Source organism: Heloderma suspectum, chromosome 3 (assembly GCF_057233095.1).
Source record: "Heloderma suspectum isolate Gila_16-S chromosome 3, 16-S_ref, whole genome shotgun sequence".
Classification (NCBI taxonomy): domain Eukaryota; kingdom Metazoa; phylum Chordata; class Lepidosauria; order Squamata; family Helodermatidae; genus Heloderma; species Heloderma suspectum.
Genome location: NC_139460.1, coordinates 37,230,582 through 37,253,218, shown reverse-complemented (window position 1 = coordinate 37,253,218; position 22,637 = coordinate 37,230,582). Strand labels below are relative to the sequence as shown.

Genomic DNA, 22,637 nt, shown 5'->3' with positions numbered 1-22,637 from the left:
GATCACTTTGAATTTTGTTTCTGTCTTCCAAAGTATTAGCTATCCCTCCCAATTTTGTGTCATCTGCAAATTTGATCAGCATTCCCTGCACCTCCTCCTCCAAGTCATTAATAAAAATGTTGAAGAGCACTGGGCCCAGGACTGAGCCCTGCGGTACCCCACTCGTTACCTCTCCCCAGTTTGAGAAGGTCCCATTGATAAGCACTCTTTGAGTCCGATTCTGTAGCCAACTGTGGATCCACCGGATCGTTGTTTCATCTAGCCCACTTCGAGCTAGTTTGCTCATCAGGATATCATGGGGCACTTTGTCGAAAGCTTTGCTGAAGTCGAGGTATATGATGTCTACAGCATTCCCACGGTCTACAAGGGAGGTGACTTGATCAAAAAATGAGATCAGATTTGTCTGGCAGGACTTGTTTTTGACAAATCCATGTTGGCTTCGAGTAATCATGGCATTGTTGTCAAGGTGCTTCCAGATGGATTGCTTTATGATCTGCTCCAGAATTTTCCCAGGGATTGATGTCAGACTGACTGGTCTGTAGTTCCCAGGTTCCTCCTTTTTACCCTTTTTGAAGATAGGGACAACGTTAGCCCTCCTCCAGTCATCTGGCACTTCCCCGGTCCTCCATGATTTCTCAAAGAGAATAGACAGCGGTTCTGAGAGTTCTTCTGCCAGTTCCTTTATGACTCTAGGATGCAGTTCATCTGGTCCTGGAGATTTGAACTCATTCAAAGTAATGAGGTGTTCCTTGACCATATGCCTGTCGATCTCAAGCTGCAATCCTGCCCCTTCAGCCTGTACTTCGCCTTTAATTTAATTAATTCCTGGAAGATGGGCTACTTCCTGGAAGATGGGCTGTTGGCTAGGGATGGGTTGCACCTCACAAAGGATGGGAAGAATGTGTTTGGCCACAGCATGAAGAACTTCATCAGGAGGGCTTTAAACTGAATCCTACGGGGAAGGGAGATGTAATGTTGGGGGTAACAATGGACATAGGCGCATGCACTGCAATGGAGAGAACAGCTCTGATAGTGCCCAATAATAGTCTTCAGACACATGTAGGAAGAAAGCCAGACTATGAAGCACATGGTCTTCGATGTCTATATACTAATGCCCAGAGTGTGGGAAACAAACAGAACGAACTTGAACTCTTAATACAAGAGGGAAATTATGACCTGATAGGTATAACTGAGATTTGGTGGGATGACTCTCATGACTGGAATACAGCAATTGAAGGATATAACTTGTTCAAAAAGAACAAGAGGAACAGAAAGGGAGGTGGGGTTTGCAATGCATATCTCTGCACAGAAATACAGGAGGAGGAGCTTGGTAGCCCCATCGAGAGCATCTGGGTTGAAATAAATGGAGCAAAGAATAAAAGGAACCTGGTGGTCGGAGTCTACTACCGGCCACCCAATCAAGGAGAAGACAAGGATGAAACTTTTGAAAAGCAAATAGCCGATGTTTTAAGGAAGCATGATGTAGTAGTAATGGGGACTTCAATTTCCCCGATATTTGTTGGGAGACAAATTCTGCAAAACATGGCCCCTCCAGGAAATTCCTGACTTGTGTGGCAGATAACTTCCTCCTACAGAAAGTAGAGGAAGGAACTAGAGGATCGGCTATCCTTGACTTGATCCTAACCAACAGAGAAGACTTAGTGGATGAAGTAGCAGTTACAGGAACTCTGGGGGAAAGCGACCATGTTGTACTTGAGTTCTTGGTTCTAAGGGAAGCAAAAGCTGAGTGTAGTCAAACGCGTACCCTGGATTTTAGGAAAGCTGATTTTCATAAACTCAGAACAATGATCAGTAAGGTCCCGTGGCAAGCGATGCTAGCGAGAAAAGGAGTCCAAGATGGGTGGGAGCTTTTAAAAAAGGAAATTCTCAAGGCACAATCACAAGCAATTCCAACAAGAAGAAAAGGTGGAAGACAACAGAAGAAGCCAATGTGGCTTCACAAAAAGCTTAGGGATGACCTGAAAACAAAAAAGGACACGTGTAGGAAGTGGAAAGAAGGCCAAGTAACAAAGGAAGAGTACAGGCAGATAGCACAGAATTGCAGGGATGGCGTCAGGAAGGCTAAAGCTGAGAATGAGCTGAGGTTAGCAAGGGATGTTAAAAACAACAAAAAGGCTTTCTTCAGCTACGTGCATAGTAAAAGGCAGAGGAAAGAAATGGTGGTTCAGCTATTAAATAAGGATGGCAAAATGATAACAGATGACAAAGAAAAGGCAGAGGTGCTCAATTCCTACTTTGGCTCAGTCTTCTCCCAAAAGAGGGTCTATGACCCCCCTGGCAAAGGCGAAGTACAGGCTGAAGGGGCAGGATTGCAGCTTGAGATCGACAGGCATATGGTCAAGGAACACCTCATTACTTTGAATGAGTTCAAATCTCCAGGGCCAGATGAACTGCATCCTAGAGTCATAAAGGAACTGGCAGAAGAACTCTCAGAACTGCTGTCTATTCTCTTTGAGAAATCATGGAGGACGGGTGAAGTGCCAGATGACTGGAGGAGGGCTAACGTTGTCCCTATCTTCAAAAAGGGTAAAAAGGAGGAACCTGGGAACTACAGACCAGTCAGTCTGACATCAATCCCTGGGAAAATTCTGGAGCAGATGATAAAGCAATCCATCTGGAAGCACCTTGACAACAATGCCATGATTACTCGAAGCCAACATGGATTTGTCAAAAACAAGTCCTGCCAGACAAATCTGATCTCATTTTTTGATCAAGCAACCTCCCTTGTAGACCGTGGGAATGCTGTAGACATCATATACCTTGACTTCAGCAAAGCTTTCGACAAAGTGCCCCATGATATCCTTATGAGCAGACTAGCTCAAAGTGGGCTAGATGAAACAATGATCCGGTGGATCCACAGTTGGCTACAGAATCGGACTCAAAGAGTGCTTATCAATGGGACCTTCTCAAACTGGGGAGAGGTAACGAGTGGGGTACCGCAGGGCTTAGTCCTGGGCCCAGTGCCCTTCAACATTTGTATTAATGACTTGGAGGAGGAGGTGCAGGGAATGCTGATCAAATTTGCAGATGACACAAAATTGGGAGGGATAGCTAATACTTTGGAAGACAGAAACAAAATTCAAAGTGATCTGGATAGGCTGGAGTGCTGGGCAGAAAACAACAGAATGACATTTAATAGGGACAAATGCCAAGTTCTGCACCTAGGAAAAAGAAACCAAATGCACAGTTACAAGATGGGCAATACGTGGCTCAACCACACTACAAGCGAGAAGGATCTTGGAATTGTTGTCGATCACAAGCTGAATATGAGCCAACAATGTGATGTGGCTGCAAAAAAGGCAAATGCTATTTTGGGCTGCATTCATAGAAGCATTGCTTCCAAATCCCGGGAAGTACTAGTTCCCCTCTACTCAGCACTGGTTAGGCCTCATCTGGAGTACTGTGTCCAGTTCTGGGCACCACACTTTAAGAAGGGTGCAGACAAACTGGAGAGGGTTCAGAGGAGGGCAACAAAGATGATCAGGGGACTGGAAACAAAGCCCTATGAAGAGAGACTGAAAGAACTGGGCATGTTTCGCCTTGAGAAGAGAAGACTGAGGGGAGATATGATAGCACTCTTCAAGTACTTGAAAGATTGTCACAGAGAAGAAGGCCAGGATCTCTTCTTGATCATCCCAGAGTACAGGACACGGAATAATGGGCTCAAGTTACAGGAAGCCAGATTCCGGCTGAACATCAGGAAAAACTTCCTGACTGTAAGAGCAATACGACAATGGAACATATTACCTGGGGAGGTGGAGGGCTCTCCCACACTGGAGGCCTTCAAGACGAGGCTGGACAGCCATTTGTCAGGGATGCTCTGACTTGGATTCCTGCATTGAGCAGGGGGTTGGACTCGATGGCCTTGTAGGCCCCTTCCAACCCTACTATTCTATGATTCTATGATTAATTAATTAATTAATTACTTTTCTGTACCGCCTAACAGCCGAAGCTCCCTGACTGGTTCACAACAATTTCAGCCTTTTAGAATGGGAGGAAACTATGCAAAAGCTGGGAGACCACCAAATGATTGGCAGTTGGGGGAAAGGGGCAGGGGGGCAGGGCCAGATTTGAATCTGAAGCAGGCCAGATTTGGCCCACGGGCCTGAGTTTCAGTACCCCTGGCTTAAAACATGAAAAGCTGATGCATACAGCAAACACATGGAGGATGGAATGGGATTGCACCACTGTCCAAACTCCTGTCGCCCCTGGGCAGCCGTGGGTTCAGCATTAATCTGAAAGCGGGCCTATGTGTGTACATATTCGCCAGGGCTTCTGCCCACATGGAGGAGACCTGCACCCCCTGGGGAGCCCCCCTTTCAAATTACTGTTGAAGATATGACTGTCTGGGGGCGCGAGCAGCAGGAACAGTTGGCAGCACAGCGGGTGGCTGGTGGGTGAGATCCTGCCTCCCCCCCGCCCATGTATAGTGGTCTTCTTAAAGGGGCTTCCCTGATTAATATCTTGACATCTCAGCTTCCTTTCCTGATGCCCTTGATCTTTGTAATAGATGATGCTGAACTGCATATTATGACAATCCGCTTTTCATTTTTAGAAAGATTTTTGACTCACGTGGCTTGTGTCTTGCAGTGCGAGTGCCATCTTTGCTACTTTTTATACCCATCCCGGTCCTTCGATCCATGCTGTCCAAAGAAGTTCTTCCCAAAGAACAAGGTGAGCTGATGTTGCCAAAGAATAGGTCAAAGAACGAACAAGAATGCTTCGTTGTCTTCAAGTTAGTTCCACCATGAATAGTTCCATCACTTTCCCCTTGAAACACCAACGGTGCTCCTAGGTCCAGCTCCGTCACCGGATGGATGCCCAAGTGACGTCCGTGGCACCGAGCACCTTTCACCAGCTTAGCTTGGTGTGTCAGTTGTGACACACCACTGTGATCCTGTGGTGACGATAGCCAGGCCACAGGTTGCCATGCTCTGTTCACCTTCAGACTAGACAACGTAATGTCTTATATGTGGGGCTGGTTTTGAAGACTGTTCAGAAACATCAGTTAGTCCAAAATATCACAGCTAGGTTACTAACAGTGATCACTTGAAGGGGACATAATGTATCAGTGTTTCAGCAGCTTTACTGGCTGCCTGACTGTATCTGGGCAGAATGAAAGTCTTAAATCCCCATATGGCAGGGTTGCAGAACTTCTTTCATCCAAGGGCCAAATTCCATTTTGGAGATGCTCTCGGACCTGTATTTGAGTGGTGGGCAGCGCTGAAGGCAAAAAGAGTGGGGCAAAAATGCCAGATAGATAGATAGATAGATACGCACCCCACCCCCAGAACTTTAGGTCCGGATCTGATCTGAAATGTTGTAGCTGGTGGCTCCGCTTGCACATAAGGCCTTTTAAACTCTCCCCTTCAACCTGCAGCATCCCCCCCCATCAGCTTTCAAAATGCTCCTTGCTGGAGCGGTACCCCATAGGTACATGGCATTCCTGTAGGAAAGAATGTTTGCTCTTCCACCCATGTGTTGAAAAGCGCTTTCACCACCACTTGGAAAGGGATGTCTGTGTGATGGGTTTCCCCTGCTGTGTTTCAGGTGACTGTGTATCAGGAGCGCCCTAGCTGCCTCTTACAGTCCCCTCCAATAGCCAACTCAAGACACAGATGGCAAGGATTCTTTCCAAGGCTTTATTCCTTTATTACTTAATGACTCTTACAGATATCACTAGCGACTAAGCAAGGAACTGCACTGGGGTAGATAGCAAGTAGCCTAAGCTCCAGGTAAGGCAGTTGGTCCCCGTTTGAAGGAGAAGCGCGGGAAGACTCTGAACTTATGGGCTGTGGAGAGGTCCTCTCTCTTACCCTTCGGTCCTCAGGACACGACTGTTGTTTTAGTGCCAGACAAGCAGAGTGCCTCCTTTCGGCGCCCTCCATCTGGCGCCGCTCCCTGCGTCTGTGCCGAGCGTCCAGCAAGCCCCCCTCCCCCGCTCTCTCACTGCCAGGGTCACTATCTCTCTCAGGAATGCTGGCAGGAGGAATCTCTGCCAGCTGCTATGCTTGTGAGAGATGAGCGAGCTCCTCTCCCACGGATTGCTGTTCTTCCTCAGAATCAGAACTGCTCTAGGGCTCCAGGGGCTCAAATTCCACCCTGACACTGTGGACGTTCTATCTGCGGTGTTAAATGTGGTGATGGCTCAGTCACACAGGCCGCTCATCCCTTCATCTTGCGGTTGTACAAATGACTGTCAGGGCTGGGCCGTGGGTAGCTGTGTGAGGTGCACTGGGAACCAGGAGCCATGGAACAAAGCCAGGTGGCAGGACTGAAGGACAAACCAGGATGCAGGATTGAGGGGCAAGCCAAACGGCAAGTCAGAAGCGTGGAAGGACCAAAGGACGCGGGAACACGTCTTGTTGCTTGAGCAAGGCTTAACTGGAACAGGAAGCGCTCTTATAATGCTTCCTGTCCAGGAGGATCGAAGATCAGCTTGGGTGGGCAGGGTCAGTCCAGGACCCAAAGATACTAAGATGGCCAGGCAGATGCTGTCGCATGCAGGTCCATGGCTTGCCACATGGGGCAGCTGTGCACAGGTCCAAAGGTTCCCAGTTCAACCCCAGCTGTCAGGGTGGAAACTGAGCCGATAGAACCCCAGAGCAGTTCTGATTCTGAGGAGGAACAGCAATCCGTGGGAGAGGAGCTCACTCATCTCTCACAGGCACAGCAGCTGGCAGAGATTCCTCCTGCCAGCATTCCTGGGATAGATAATGACCCTGGCAGCAAGAGAGCGCTGGAGGGGGGCTTGCTGGATGCTCGGCGCAGACGCAGGGAGTGGCGACAGATGGAGGGCGTGGAAAGGAGGCGTAGCGCTCGTTTGGTGTGCAAGCAACGGTCGCATCCCGAGGACCCAAGGGAAAGAGGGAGGATCTCTCCCTAGCCCATAAGTTCAGGGTCTTCCCGTGATTCTCCTTCAAATGGGGACCAACTGCCTACCCTGGAGCATAGGCTGCTCTGCTATCTTTCCCCAGTGCTGTTCCTTGCTTAGTCGCTGGTGATTAGCATCTGAAAGAGTCATTAAGTTGTAAAAGGATTAAAGCCTTGAAAAGAATCCTTTTGTCTGTGTCTTGAGTTGGCTATTGGAGTAGACTGTAAGAGGCAGCTAGGGCACATCCTGACACCAGCAGCACTGGGTCATGCTGAAGAGGCGTGTGCGAACCAGTCCTGCTTCACCTCTGATCACCCCACTGCACACGCTTGACAGTTTATGTTCCCACAACTTGTGTTACCTGAAAATGGTAGAACAGCTTAGACATTTTGTTTCCTCATCTAATCTAAACCATATTAGGCTTTTAATTTTAGTGGCTTTATTTAGTTATTTATTTAGAGTATTTCTCTCCTGCTCCTTAGCCAAAAAGCCCCCTGGTACAGCTTACAAATAATCAATAAAAGAAAACAGTCCCTGCCCACAGGCTTACAATATAAGACAGGCCCAGCCCAATGTATCTTGCTGCCTCAAGCGAGGTGCCACCACTGCCCCCGGCCGCCACCGCCCCCCTGCTCCCACCTTGTACCCCATTTCAGCTGCGGAGCTTTCATGAGAGGTTGGCCAAACTGTGGCGAGAGGTTGGACGAAATATTGCGAGACCTGGCAGCTGCAAACCTCCGTAGCTGTGGTGAGAAGAAGCGGCAGCACACCCAACAGGTTGCTCTAGAGAGCCCCGCCAGCTGTTGTCTTGCTGCAGCAGATGCCACAGTGTGAAAGTGGCTGGTCAGGCTCTCCAGAGCACTTCTGGAGGGGGCAGGAAGGCCGCAGCGGGCCTTCCTGGTGGGCACAGGGGGAGAATGGCACAATTTGCTGCTCTTCCCACCCGCACAATGGTAGGGCTGGCCCTGGTCTAAAAAGACACGACACACAAGGAAAAAGGAATTGCGAGGGAAGAAGGGGGGAAATTAAGACTTTCAGCAGGACTGGTGGAATAGCCCTGCTTCCCCCTCTCATCTCCTTCAGTGCAGGCTGCTGGTGGTAACAGTTGAGGAAGGAGGAGCCTTCATTGCGGTGGACTGCAGCAGAGCGGATGGAATGACTCTGCTTCCTACTCTCATCCTGATTCTAAGGCTTGCTCAGCTGGCAAAGCAAAACCTTGGATGAGATGTATGTATGGACTGTGATTATAGTTCAGGGGCACAGACCGTGCCATCCCATGGCATGGTCTGAAGGCAAGTGAGGCAGCCACCTTGCTGAAGCAAAGCAGGTCTGGGTCTGGTCAGTGTTTGGAATCTTACATGGCCACCTCGAGTTCCATGACGGAAGAAAGGTGGGATATAAATGTAATAAATAAATACATTATGCATCGTTATAACAATGTCCTCCTAGTATTGCAGCTGTAGATTTATTACATTTTTAATCGCCTAATAGCAGACATTCTCTGTGTATATAAGTGCATGCATAAATGCACTTATACACACAGAGAATGCCTTCAAGTCCATGCATAAATGTTTAGGTTTGGAGTATAAGTATCTTTTTATAATCCACATGTTTTCTTGTCCCAACAGGAGCTCTGTTTGCTTGCATTGCCTGCTTAGAAGTCGTGACTGCAACTGTTTCACTTACTGTTCTTAATAGTGTCTATGCAGCAACTGTAGCTTGGTTTCCAGGCTTCACTTTCCTCTTATCGGCTGGTCTCTGTATAGTTCCACTGAGCTTGCTGAGGTGGGTACAGATCACAGATATGCTGTTCTTCTGGTAAATGTAATAAGTAATGCTAAGGGGCATCAGTTTACATCAGGGGTGTTGAGCCTCTTTCAGCCCAAGGACCAAATTCCATTCTGGAGAAGCTCTTTGGGGCCGCATTGCAGTGGAGGTGGGGCCAAAATACCAAAAGACCTAGAATATTTTAGGTTAAACCTCTTACTGCCACTACTTAAGCTGTAGGAGAGGCATTTCAACCTTTTAGAATGGGGAAAAACTGCACAAAAGCTGGGAAACCATCAAGCCTTCGGTGATTGAGGGGAAAGATATGGGGGCCAGGGGATGTTGCGTGCCCATCTAGGAAACCTTGGAGGGCCAGATTGTGACCCAAGGAGGTTTTGGACCTCAGGCCTGAGGTTCTGCACTCCTGATTTGCATGGACAGATCATATATTTGAAGTGGGCTGAAATTATTAAATTCCCCTTCCTCTCCATAGAAGCTAGCGCCTATTATCTTTTTTGTGATGGTTTATGTAACTATCCGTAGATACGTTAGTAGAAATCTCCCAAGATACACCAGTTCAGCACACTCCCAGTATTGGCTGATCAAAGACTGAGGGCCAAAATGGCATGGAGATAGAGCAGCCTCCAGATGGGTTGAACTGCAAATACCCAAAGCAAAATGGGTTTAAGAGAACTTATGAAGTGCAAGGTTAGGATGGAGCTACCATTAAATACATTTTAATAAAATTAGATAAAATAACAAATCTGTAATACTAAGTGTAAAAAATAGTTATAAAAATGTAATTATATGACAAACCATATAAAATTGTACCAGAATGGAAAATCAACAATCCCAAAGCTTATTTAACATTCCTGATTTGAAATAATCATATAGTAGGTTATACTAATACACATCAACCTGTCCCAGATACATTTCAACCCCAGGGGTCTTCGTCAGTGGGATAAAAAGTGTTACCATACCTATAACCCCCAAACATTCCATTTTGTTAAATTAGGGAGCAATCCTATGGATGGCCATAGGATCTCTTGTTTTCCTGGAGCTGACCTCAGAGCCTGCGCTCCAAGGTCGGTTCCCAGAGAACTGACCTCCCCCCACTTCCGCGCTGCCTTGGAGGGGCGGGGAGGGCGGAAATGCCTGTGTGACACATTCAGTGTGTTGTATAGCAGCCTCCTCCCCCACTCAGCCCTCCCGCAGCTAGACAGCTGCAATTGGCTGTCTAGCCAAAAATGCAGAGCAGAAGAAGCGCGGAGGGAATTATCTCCTCCATGCTTCTCCTGCCCTGCTTTGGATAGGCGGTCGCCACCAAGTTCAGAAGTGGCCACCTATCTGGATAGGATTGCGCTCTTAATTTTCAAAATCAGACCAGAAAATCACTCTTGTATAGCTGTCTGTTTCGTCTACTTTGGTCAGTTATTGGATACAACAGGAAGAGAAGGGAGGAACACCATTCCGTCTATCTTATAACCAATGGCTTACATATGCTGACCCAAAGCATCAGTCAAATTTTAGATAAAATCCTACATATGAAAAGTCTATACATACAACTTGTATGCAAGTCCATGGAACCTGCATGACTCAGAAAAAGCCAGTCTGCTGCAGAATCTGCAGATCAGATTCATGGAACTCCGAAGTTGTTTGAATCTGTTGTGGATTTGTCCAACATCCCTAGCTGTGACCTAACATAACAGTGAGAAATTCAGCGTACAGATAAGCTTGAAACAGGATGGTTCAGTGCACTCTCTGCTGAAATCAGCAGAATTTTCACCCCACTCCTTGACACAAAATTTCGTAACGAGATTTCTTGCATACATGGGCATAAGTAGATATATTGAAAATGATGGGTCTGGTTGGTTAACATTTTATCTGGAGTATACAGCAGGGGTGGGCAGAAGGTAGCCCTCCAGATGTTATGGACTTCAACTTCCAGAAGCCCCTGGCAGCATGGCCAATGGTCAGGAATGCTGGCAGTTGAAGTCCAAATCTACTTTCTGCCCACCCCTGGTATACAGTCTGGAAAATGACCTGATTGTAATGGAGGAGGTGAGGGGAAGGAAAGGAAACCTGAAGGTCTTATGACAGAGTCTTTTAGAGCAGAAGCTGCGTGAGTGTTGGGGCGACGGTGACAGATTTTAAACACTCACTGCCTGTTCTTTACCTGTGGCTTGATCTTGGCTGTGCAACTTGCCTTAACACATGCACACACCAGCAAAGTAAAATGCTGTTTCAGCTGTAAGGCTTGGCCTTCCCATTGTTTCCTTTTTACTTTAAAAATCAAATTATGTGTGCCCTCCCTTCCTCCCTCCCTGTGTGCGGGTGTCCGTACTCACGCACATGCACACACACACATAATATGTTCACATTAAAAAAACACACAATTACAGCATTTTTAAAAATAATGGTAAAACTGCTCTGGAGTTTGGCAAAGGGAAGGTCGGTAATGTCATGGGTTTTAGCCAGCAGGCACATTTCATGGCTGGCATTTCCTCAACTCCTACTGAACAATGCTGAAAATGTGCAGATTTTTTGTTTCAGAGCATGTCCTGGGATAGAGCAGGGTGTTTTTGTCATGGCATGTGCTTTCAAACTGCCTCAGTTGCTGTTACAAAATTATGCCTGTCTTTGCCCTTAATCTAAAGCTTCTTGTTCCTAAGATAAGTGTAACAGAACTGTCCCTTTCAAGTTGCACAGGGAAAGTATTATCGCCAACTTATTGAACAGGCTACCGCTTCCATGGCATCGTATGTCAACTTGGTCGTTTGTGGACATTTTCAGTTGACGTTAGTACACTGTGAATTCCTTATCTCCTTTTTAAAAGTCTTTTCTCTTTCTCCCAGCTCGTTTATGTGTGTCTCTTGGCGGAGAGAAGGCTTTGTGCAGCTTGTAAACGACGAAGACTCTCTTGGGGAGAATGCGGAGAGCTGAACCGAGAATTCACATAATGGCTAGTCCTCTTCTGTTCCCCTCGAATGGCTTAACCTGTTGATTGTGTTGGCAGGGCTCAAATGCAGTCGGATTTCTCCCCTGCTAGATCTCTACAAGAATTGACTGGCCCAGGTTTGCTGTTGTCTTAGATAGTTCATAGGATGCCATGCAAAAGGGAAGAAACAGGAGTCATAAAGTCACATTGGTTGTGCTTTCACAGGGGCAGTAGGTAATTATCAGTGCCAAAACAGCAGCAGCGTGAAAGATGAGATCAGTTGCCTGTCACCCTAGTGAAGCAGTGCATAGAATGAGGCTGTAAATGTTGCAGCGTAATGTAGCTGGTGGCATACATACTGTTGAAAAATCGTGACTGGGCAGAGAGAAAGCAACACATCTAAAAGAAATAGGAAAAGAGGCTTTTGTATTTTGTTTCATAATCTGGTAGCCACCTTGAATAATGATACCCTTTATGTCAAGAATGCGAATTCACTGTTGTGATGGATTCTTTACTTTTGTTTTTAAGGAAAGTTACACCTTTTTATAAAGTGAGATTTAAAAAAAATGTTTTTAATGGTGCATATATTCATTTGAAAGGCCATTTTAGAATAAGGGTGGATTCTCCCATGATCTTAATATGATGATGTCCGCACGAGTTGGCCTTGAGGGTATCTAAGTCCTATTTATGGCTAGACGCAGGTAGAGATGGTGAGTGAGCTCATCCTGATTCAATCTGTTCTTTGAAGATCTTCCCTCTACCCCTGAATTTGTTGACCTATGATCTGGACACATGTTGGACCATGCCCACATCCACTGAAAAAGTCAATTTGTGATGACTTCATGCCATGTTAAACATATTGTGAGAATCACCATTGCAGTTGGCATGGGTGAAATGCCTCTGAGCTGGTGTTTGCAGGAGCGTGCACACACTTGCTTATGAAACTGATCATCTTTGATACAGCTTGTAATGTGCCTTTTCAAATTTCCCCTCCGCCGACCTGGATGCTAACTTCTTAAGGCAACAAAGTTTGGGGAGGTTAATCACGTCTCTGCCAGGGACTTGTTGGATAGTTTTACACTCTCACTACTTAGGGCAGGGATGTCCTTAGCGTGGCCTAATCCAGCCCTCTGGGGTTCCTCAGTGGCCACAGCCCCTTCCTTTGACTCTATCACTTTCCCCCCACTTTTGTGTGCATGTTTCCCTCATTCTAAAAAGTTGAAATGCCTCTCCTAAGGCTTGGTTACTGGCAGTGAGAGCTTTATTTATTTATTTATTTATTTATTTATTACATTTACAGTACTGTGCAAAAGTCTTAGGCCACCATTAGATTTGTTGTTTTAGCAATGGTATAATGACCATATATAATTATTTCTCAGTCTCTTCATTAGAATACAACCAGAAAATACAGGAAATTTGTATGCCGTATTCAACAATAGAAAAAAAATCAGAAAAAAACAGCTTCCATAGGCTAAAGTGGCAAGTATTTAGTGTGATCTCCCCTTACACTAGAGTAACAGCAGGCGCCTGGCCATGAATGGTCTTCGTGGAAGGGTAGCAGACAAGAAACCATTTTTGTGGAAGGGGAACAGGGTAAAAAGGCTAAGATATGCTAAAGCTCACAAAGATTGGAATGAGGATCAGTGGAAAAGAGTATTATGGAGCGATGAATCCAACTTTGAAATTTTGGGGTCCAATCGTCGACAATATGTGAGAAGAAGAGTTGGAGAGAGATGGACGAATGAGTGCTTGCGACCTTCAGTGAAACATGGTGGAGGGTCTGTCCTGGTTTGGGGCTGCATTTCTGCCAGTGGTGTTGGCGATCTTATCCTTATTGATGGGATCATGAATGCTGAAAAGTACAGACAGGTTTGAATTCATCATGCCATTCCTTCTGGAAAGCGCCCGATTGGGAATGGTTTCATTTTTCAGCATGATAACGATCCCAAGCCCACTGCTAATGCAGTGAAATCATATTTAGCAAGGAAAACAGTTGATAAAACACTGACAGTCATGGACTGGCCTCCACAGAGTCCAGACCTTAATATTATAGAGGCAGTATGGGATCACCTGGACAGAGAAAGAAATAAAAGCCAACCTACATCTAAAGAAGAACTCTGGGAAGTGCTGAAAGAAGCCTGGTATAATATACCAGAAGATTACTTCAGAAAACGTCAGGACAGTCTCCCCAAAAGAGTTCAAGATGTGCTTAGAGCCAAGGGAGGTCACACTAAATACTGACTTTTGCCTGTACATATTTCCTGTATTTTCTGTTTGTATCTTAATACAGAGACTGAAAAATAATTATGGATGGTCATTAAAACTTTGCTAAAACAACAAAGCTGGTGGTGGCCTAAGACTTTTGCGCAGTACTGTATATTCCGCCTTTTTTCCTCCTTAAGGAACCCAAGGCAGAGTACATAATCTTCCTCCTCCTCTCCTTTTTGTCTTCACAACAACAACCCTGTGAGGTAGGTTGGGCTGAGAGTCTGTGACTGGCCCAAAGTCACCCAGTGAGCTTCAATGGCCAAGTGGGGACTAGAACCTGGATCTTCCAACTCCCAGTCTAACACTCCAACCACTACACCACATTGGCTCTTTAAGAGAAAGTATGCTGGTACTTTGGTAATATTGCCTCACCCCTTTTACCTTTAGCTACACACACCATTAGAATGCAGCCTCCAAGAACTTCCCTAAAATAGAATTTGGCCCTTGGGCTGAAAGCGGTTCAGCACCCTTCTCTCATTAATTAATTATTAATTAATAATTAATATGCATTTTGAAATCTCCCCTTCTCTCTACCCCCCCTTCAGTATTTATTTCAGAACTCTTTTCCTCCTACTATATTAATCAGTCTCTCTTATGTACACCAGCATGTTCAGTGATGCATACCCCTTTGCAGGATTCAGAAAGCCAAGAGGAGCAGTGGTGAACTGCAGCAAGGCCATCCCCGCACCAAAGGAATAACCCACTTGTAACTGAAAGGTCACTTTGTAGATTGTAGAGGTGAGCAAACATCATGGAGTTGGTACAGTGCAGCTGACAGTTTTGGCAATGGAATGGATAAGCTCTGGAAGTCCTTCAGTAACCATGATGGCCAAAAGCTTCAGAAAAGTCACAAACAAAAACCCTTAGCATTCTCAGAATAATTATGAGCAGCAAACCTTATTCTACTTTGCAAGGAGGATGGGTCGATGCCATGAAATGCAAATACCCTTGACCATGCTTTAATAATGGTTGACAGTCATTACATACAATACAGGTGCAATTTCTCTTGTTGAGTTACTTCTTGTAGCGTTACTTTTTAAATTGTTCTGTTAGGACATGCTGGTCAGGCTGACCTACTATGTGGTTTTTCCTCTCCTCAGCACTGCCACCACCTATGGGGGAACTGCTCCTTCACTGAGCAATCCCACCTATCAGGTTTCTTATTTATAGCAAATCTTATATTTCAGGGTTTAAGGAACTCTGCTGCTATAACTCAGAGTTCCACAAGCTAACCCTTTTCCGCTACCACCAATTCACTTAGAATACTTTAAAACCTCCTAGTAGCCTGGTATAAGAAGCTTAGGTGTGAGATAGGCACCAACACTACAGACAAGTTGAACAATTAAACAAGTAATTTATTAAAGCGATGTTTTATACATAAGGGAATATTAATATTTGCTTTGCGGTATTCGAAAGGCTGCTTAGTGATGTTTCTTTAGGACTCAAGAGACACTGTTGCTGCTACAAGCTTCTTAATGACTTCTTTTACCTCCGGCCAAATTCCCTAAACCTCCACCCTGGCCAAATACACTTACAACTAGGGATGTCAGAGAATTCCGCTACGGACCCCAATGAGGCTGGATTCCAAGAATCCGGACCCATTGGGGTCCGTGGCGGAACGGAGCACTCACCTCTGTGCCCCTCTGGAATCCATCCAGGCCAGCTCCTCGACATGGTGATCTCACGGAGCCAGCTGCCGGCTCCGCAGCGCTGATGATACGGCCAGCCGCCATTGCCATGCCGTATTGCTGTGCTAAGTCTGGACGCAAATGGCATCCACTACGCCATTTGCATCCCTGTTTTCATGTGATAGGCTATGCAAATTATATTTACGTAGATACTTGCGTAGCCTATCGCGTGAAAAAACAGGGATGCAAATGGCATTGTGGCCGGCTCTGGAGGAACACCGCAGAGTGGAGCCAGCCTGGACAGAGTCCGGGGGGAGGGAGGGATCGCCTCCCCCCCCCTCGCCGACCCACTGCCCGGAATGGGGTAAGTGATCCGCCCATCCCTACTTACAACCAGCTCCAGCTCTTGGGTACGGTCTTCCTCTGACTCCCAAAGATCCTCCTGTTGTATTTTTGGCTGCTTGGATAGTTTATCTGGATTTTTACTGCCTGCTTGTTTAACCTTCTTCTGGCAAGATCTTAGGGCAGCCTCCTGGCATAACACAGCCACCTGCTCTCTACTCCTGATCTTCACGTATGGTTATCCTACAGAGAAGTAGCAGCTTAATCTTCAGGTCTTAGCTATTCATTTTCTCGCTTTCTCCTACTCCTTCCAAAACACCACACACCAACCAGCAGACCGTCTCCCTCACTCTCTACAGACTCCCTCAATTGTCCAGTGTCCACTCCTTAACTCATTTCCCATCCGCTCTTTTCCACCTAGCTAGAAACCCCAGTCAATCAGAATTGAATTTACCTGATCCAGGCCCCATCTAACAAATTTCAAAGTGATTGTCTCTCTCCCACTGAAGAATGTCACTAAGCAACTACTACACAGGCCTTTGACAGTAACAAAACAAGGCATGAGGCATACTCAGTTACATTGAAGCCACACAAAGTAAACATCACATAACAACGACAGTTATATACAGGGCATTTCTTCACATCTACCAGTGCAGTCAAACATGCAAGAGAGATAACTCATTGGCAGCACTTACTGTGCACTGTTACTTTCAAATAGCACTTTGTGTTTGGGTGACGCTAAAAGTATGGATTTTTTTTAAAAAGCTAAAAACCCAAATGTAATTGTGTATTTTGTTTTAACAACTTACTAAATTATTGGGGGGCATTTCAGTGATCTTTTAATAGAATCAGAGTATGCAGAAGGGAAGTGACAGACATACAGAGGGTATAGCCTTATATTTCAAGCTAAGCACTTCAAATCTGTGAGGCCTAAACTGCACTTTCTACCTGCCTGCAGAGCAGATATTACCTATGCCTTTTGGCTGCAGTCCAACACAAGGTTAAGTGTGCTTAAGCCCATTTGAAACAAACAAATGTAAGGCTGCAATCCTAAACACACTTGTGAGGAAATGAGCTCAAATGAACACAGTGGGACATCTGAATAATCATGTATAGCAGCAGGGGTGTAGAACCTCAGGCCTAATCTAGCCTGTCTGGAGTCCTGATCCAGCAGTACAGGGTTCAGTAGATGGCCGTGCCCTTTCCCCCAACCACCAGCATTTGGGTAGTTTCCAGCTTTTGTGTGTTTTTCCCATTCTACAAGGTTGAAATGCCTCTCCTATGTCTTAGTTACTGGCAGTGAGAGCTTTAAGCTAAAATATGCTGGTATTTGGTACTCTGCCAATTGGTCTATCCCCTTTTGCTTTTGGCCATGCCCACTACTGCAACGTGACCCCCAAGAGCTTCTCCAAAATGGAATTCAGCCCTCAGGCCAAAAGAGATTCTGAACCTCTGATGTTTAGGCTTGCATTGCACGTATGCTTAATTGTTGGGTTGCAGCTTCTGTATTTTGTATATTTATTGTAAGAACACAGAGTTTTGTTGGTGCTGTTAAGTAAGACTTCAAGTTGTGACTTCAGAAACATTTTATGATATGTTGTCTCTTGTATTTTGGGTTGTTGTTGTTTGGTCGTTAAGTCGTGTCCGACTCTTCGTGACCCCATGGGCCATAGCACGCCAGGCTTCCTGTCCTCCGCTCTCTCCCGGAGTGTGCTCAAATTCATTGTATTTTGGGTAGCCCCTCCTTATCAAGTTGTCATTTGGTACTCCATACGTTTCACATAGGCATATCATATTTTTCAGAGTTGAGCATTTAGGTATTGTTATTCCTGAAGACATAATATTTTTTCTCCATCTGGTATGGAGAATCTTCCTACTTTCTTTTTTACAGCTCTTTTGCGTTCTTGTGACTAAACCAATGCTGTGCATCTAATTAGTTTACAGCTAATGTGCTGTAAATTGTAATTTTGTACTTACATTGCACTTTTCATCTTCCAGGCACTTTGCATATGGAAGTCATTCATTTTCTCAGTGCCGCTGTGAGGCAGGTACTCATCGCTAACTTACTTTCAACATCTGTGTGGTGAATCTTAAATATCTAACTTATCCCACAGAGCAAATTAATCTTAGGCACTGAGATTATAAAACAGCTTCTGTCACTTTTGTTTATAGCCTCTATAATGCCATGACGCATTGTGCAGGTCATGAAATGCCATTAAATGGGGCCTTACATTCCTGAAGAAAAGGTGTTGCTAGCTGTACCTGGTGAGATGTTGATATCCATAGCTAACTTTTAGATTGTTATTTCCCCATATGCCACCTGCTTTGCTTTGCAGTATCATCAAATGTGGAGGTACTTTCATACTGCTGCATTTACAAGAATTCCTCGGTGAGTTCCAGTGTTCCCTCGCAGTCTTCCTGATTCACCCATCTCCCAAAGATCAAACTAGATGTCCACAGGAGGCATATGAACCATTTCCAGATGGGTTTTTAATGAACCCTGACTGCAGTCAGAAATGGTGGAACTTTTTTTTACATTGTGGTTTATTCAGCCAGAATGTTTGGCTTATCATTACATGGGAACATGCTTAAGTAAAACAGATCATGATCTACGTATGATATGAACAAATGTAATAAAATGTATTGTGGCTTTTACATTTAGCAGTGCAGAGCTGCTGACTTTTTTTAACCAGCCCCTACACCTTTGCCTTTAATAGCGCCTGTGTGAAAAGCTTCTCTTGCTGATTTTCGCAGATCAAGGAGCTGTTAAAGGCACAAGAGGAAATGGTGCCATTTATTGTCTTGCGATATCTTCATCTCACTATTTTAGTAGTGTGATATCTTTATTTAAATATTTTACTTTGGCTTTTGAGGAACTGTACATACAAAATATATTGCTTTAGTGCAGTAAACACTATAAGCAAATGAAAGGGCACATTTTGACTAAGTTCCAAACATAGAAAAAAGAATTACATGACTGTAAAGCCTTGCTGAAGACTGTTCTTGGATTCTTAAAACACAGATGCTCATTTACATTGATCTTTTCCACATTATGTACAACATGAAACAATCACACCTTCTGATAAAGATAAAACTTAAAAATGGTGGAACTGGGGAAGGCATTTCCCTTCTTGCCATTCACCTGCTCAAAATCTCTTCTCGCAGCTGCTTTACTCCCGACCAAAAAATATATGGGGACCCGTTCATGCAGATGGTGTATTCTTCTCCCCTCCCCCCCTCCCCTTCCTTTATTGAACATGTTTGCAGCCTTATATGGCTGCTTTTCATTAAAAATCAGGAGACTGGTTCTTGGATCTCCCATGTAATGTCTAGGTTTGTTGACATTACATATCCGTGCTTGCTGATTTTTTGGAATCATGCCTACTTGACTGCACTCCAGATAGCATTTGGGGTTTTGGGAGGGGTGGAAAAAGCTACAGGTTGCACACTCCTTCCCACTTGTCTAACCTGCCCTACCCCTAGGGGTGCACGAAAGTCACTTACCTGGTCTCGCAGCTTTTTGCGGTGGGGGGGAGGCGCTTCGCTGCTCCCCCCGCAAAGTTCAGGCCGGGGGGGGGGGAGGCTTCCCGCCTCGCCCGGCCGAAATTCAGGGCGGGGGGGAGGCGCCTCGCCTCGCCCGGCTGCGAAATTAAAAGTTTTTTTTTAAAAAAAACGCCCCCGTGATAGGCTACGTGACGATTAACGTAGCCTATCACGGCTAGATCTGCAAAGTCAGCCGTGATAGGCTACGTAAATCGTCACGTAGCCTATCACGGGGGCGTTTTTTTTTTTTTCTTTTATTGGAATGGCGGTGGCGGCAGCCGGTCGAAAGACCGGCTGCCGCTCCCGCCCCGGACGAAGACCCGACGAACCACTGGCTGGACCCGCCGCCGGGAGGGACATTTGCCAAAGGTAAGTCCCGTCCCGGGGGGGGGCGGGGGGGCGGGGGGGCGGAGAATTTCTCCCCGAAACTTGTTCGGGGGGCCGAACACGTTGGCGCTCAGCCCCCCGAAGTTTCGGGGAGAAATTCTCTGCCATCCCTACCTACCCCCTCCCTTTCCCATCTGTCCCTTTCTTAGTTTGGGAGTGTGCTCGTTTGAACTGCAGCAACATGCTTGTTGGGCGTTCTGTCTGTGTGTCCCATTCATAACTCCTGGACACAGCACTGCAGTAACTTCTTCATTTGGCAGGCGCGTTGCTTGCTTGCCCACCCACTTGCTTTGTCCTGCACAGAGGCAGCAGAAGCTCCCTAGAGGCTTTACATGGAACGTACACAACAGACAGGACATGTGTACAAAAAGCTATAAAATAGAGGTTGGGGGTTTAAGAGACAGTTGGGACAGAGATTTCCAAATTTTGGATGGCACCATTATTCATGTTCTCCTATTATCCCACCCCTCTACCAAATGCACACACAGAACTCAAGAGACGGTGGGGGATTGGTCTTACATTACACTGGGCTTGGGAGATGATCGGAAGCAGTGAGAATCTCTCCTTTCGTACCTGTTTCCAAAGCCTGGCACGAAGTGAGAGATGGACTTCTCTTCCAAATACGCATGCCAGAAATTTTGGGAGAGGGACAAAGTCTCTATGGAAAACTCGGGAAAGACAGGGGTGTCTCACTTTGTTGCTGATGGCAACCTGGCTCTGCTTTTCATGGACCAGTGAGTTGGTAGCCAGTTGCCTGCTCCTCCCCCACCCCATATCTTTTGGTGTGGTTAGCCTTGCCTGGGTAATGCTTCTCTTTTAAGTAGTCAAGATTGGTTGCATTTGGGGTGTGTGTGTGTGTGTGTGTCCCAAATAGGACATAGATAGAATCCTTTGTTTGTAAGAGACAGGTGCTCATTCATCCTCCTTTTTATCTGGGCATGTGAACTAGGTAAGAATTGCTGTAGATTAATAACTTTCCACATTTGGAAGCCTTGAAATTCCTCTTCAACCCCTCACCTCTGTCTCCTGCCCTGCACAGCACTGGCAACAGCTGCATTTCTGGACAAAATGCAAAATTTTACCACCACTCCTTATTTCTCCTCTTCATAACCAGGAGACTATCTCTTTTGTAGAGGCAAGACCACTCTATAAATAAGTGAAAAGTAAACAAGAGGTTTGTCTTGCGAGAAATCCTTTTGCAGCTGCAAAGCAAAGACAAGTTGAAAGCCCTGTGAAATAACCTTCAGTAACCCTGCTTTCAGACTGCTTTTTTACTAAAGGCTATCAATGGTTAGGGAATGGGGGCTGCGGTGGGTGGGTTTTTTCCCCTCCTAAACAGCAGCAGCAAGATTGGGAGCTCGCTTGAGATATTCTTCACCCAAGCCTGATCTGACTTGTGGCCAAGACAGGCTAGGTAATAGCTTCTGACAGTAGCAAAGCTGCTTTGTCAAAGCTGATAGCTGCCTAGAAAGAAAAAGCTATACTGATTCATTGACAAAGAATTAGGTTGTCTCCCACTTTCTTTCCCTCGCTGAGGTCATTTTATTGCCCTTGGCAAAAGCTATCCTGCACCAAAGTAGTCTAGGAGTTGTATCCCATGTTAGTACTACATAGAGTAGGCCCATAAATGAATGGGACTAACCTTGGATACAACCCACTATCTACAACTGGTTTCCCATTGGCTTTAATGGCTGAGAGAAGTTGTGTGTCTTGCTCTGATAATGTGTACTAGGTCTTGAAATTACATCACATATGAATTGGTCTACATGGAACTACAGAATATTTAGGGTGAACAAGGAAGTATTTAAGAGTAACTTTAAAACCTTTTAATACCTGGAGGGAGCAATCCTGTGGCCACTAGTCAGCAGCTAGACAGCCCTAGGATATCTAGTTTTCCGGGAACTGACCTTCCCCACTTCCTCACTGCATGCAGGCAGTGTGGAAAATCCCCGTGCTTAGTATTCGCAAAAGGAGTGCGGAGCTGCCAAAATGGGGCGTTCCTGGGGGGAGTTCCGGGGCGGGGAGGGCAGAAATGCCGGTACAACACATCCAATGTGTCGTAGGGCAGCCTCCTCCCCCACTCAGCCTTCCTGCGGCTAGACAGCCACAATCGGCTGTCTAGCTGAAAATGCAGCGCAGGAGAAGCATGGAGGGAATGATCCCCTCTGTGCTTCTGCCCTTCATTGGATAGGCATCCGCCTACCTGCATAGGATTGTGCTCTTAAGGAAGGAATTGCTATTTTGGTTAAAGTTCAGAAAATGTGTAAGTATAAGCCAGAGGTTCATTACAAGCCAGAGGTTTATCTACAGTGCAAGCTTATGTTGCTTTTGTACTGCTTTAACTGTCATAGCTTCAGCCCGAAATGATCATGGGGATTATAGTATGCTGAAGGTGCTCAGAGCCCTAGCCTACTTCACAGAACTGATTTCCTGGGAACCTAAATAGCTTAAACTAATTCTGTGCATGACTACTCAGAAGTAAGTCCCATAGAATTCAGTGGGGCTTACTCTCTGGTCATGGTGTATAGGGTTGAAGCCTTAAACCACTTCATGTCTGTGGTGTGTACACACGCTCAGTCAATGGACTAAGCCTTAACTTCCTTGTGTTCTAGCAATAATCCCAAAGATATTTGTACTACTATCCTTGAGTGGGGTTTTTTTGTACATGAATTAAAATATTGACACAAATAAGACACTGATCCGTGCTTCTTAAAACAATTATTAAGAACACAGTCCCATTAATGGAAAAAAACACAATTATACAAACTGCTTACGTTAGAATAGATATATATGCAAGACTGCAGTGTAGATTTAAGCAGAAGATGGTAAGATAATGCATTAATTCACGCATCAAGGAATTAATCTTTGG

At 45.6% G+C, this 22,637-nt stretch overlaps 1 protein-coding gene across 4 annotated transcripts in view; it reads left to right on the top strand.

The window, feature by feature from the left end:
- SLC46A3 (solute carrier family 46 member 3) overlaps positions 1-22,637 on the top strand; it is a 134,415-nt gene that overhangs the window by 19,650 nt on the left and 92,128 nt on the right. For 2 of the 4 annotated variants that reach the window (XR_014789015.1, XM_084842941.1), the window contains 3 exons: positions 4,612-4,695; positions 8,524-8,680; positions 11,518-13,039. Coding sequence is in view for 3 of the 4 variants with exons in the window: in XM_084842941.1 (XP_084699067.1) it covers positions 4,612-4,695; positions 8,524-8,680; positions 11,518-11,605 (329 nt within the window). In the remaining variant the exon portion in view is untranslated. Of the gene's footprint in view, positions 1-4,611; positions 4,696-8,523; positions 8,681-11,517; positions 13,040-14,502; positions 14,675-22,637 lie in introns of those variants that run through there. The other 2 variants (XM_084842942.1, XM_084842943.1) reach the window with 2 other exon arrangements.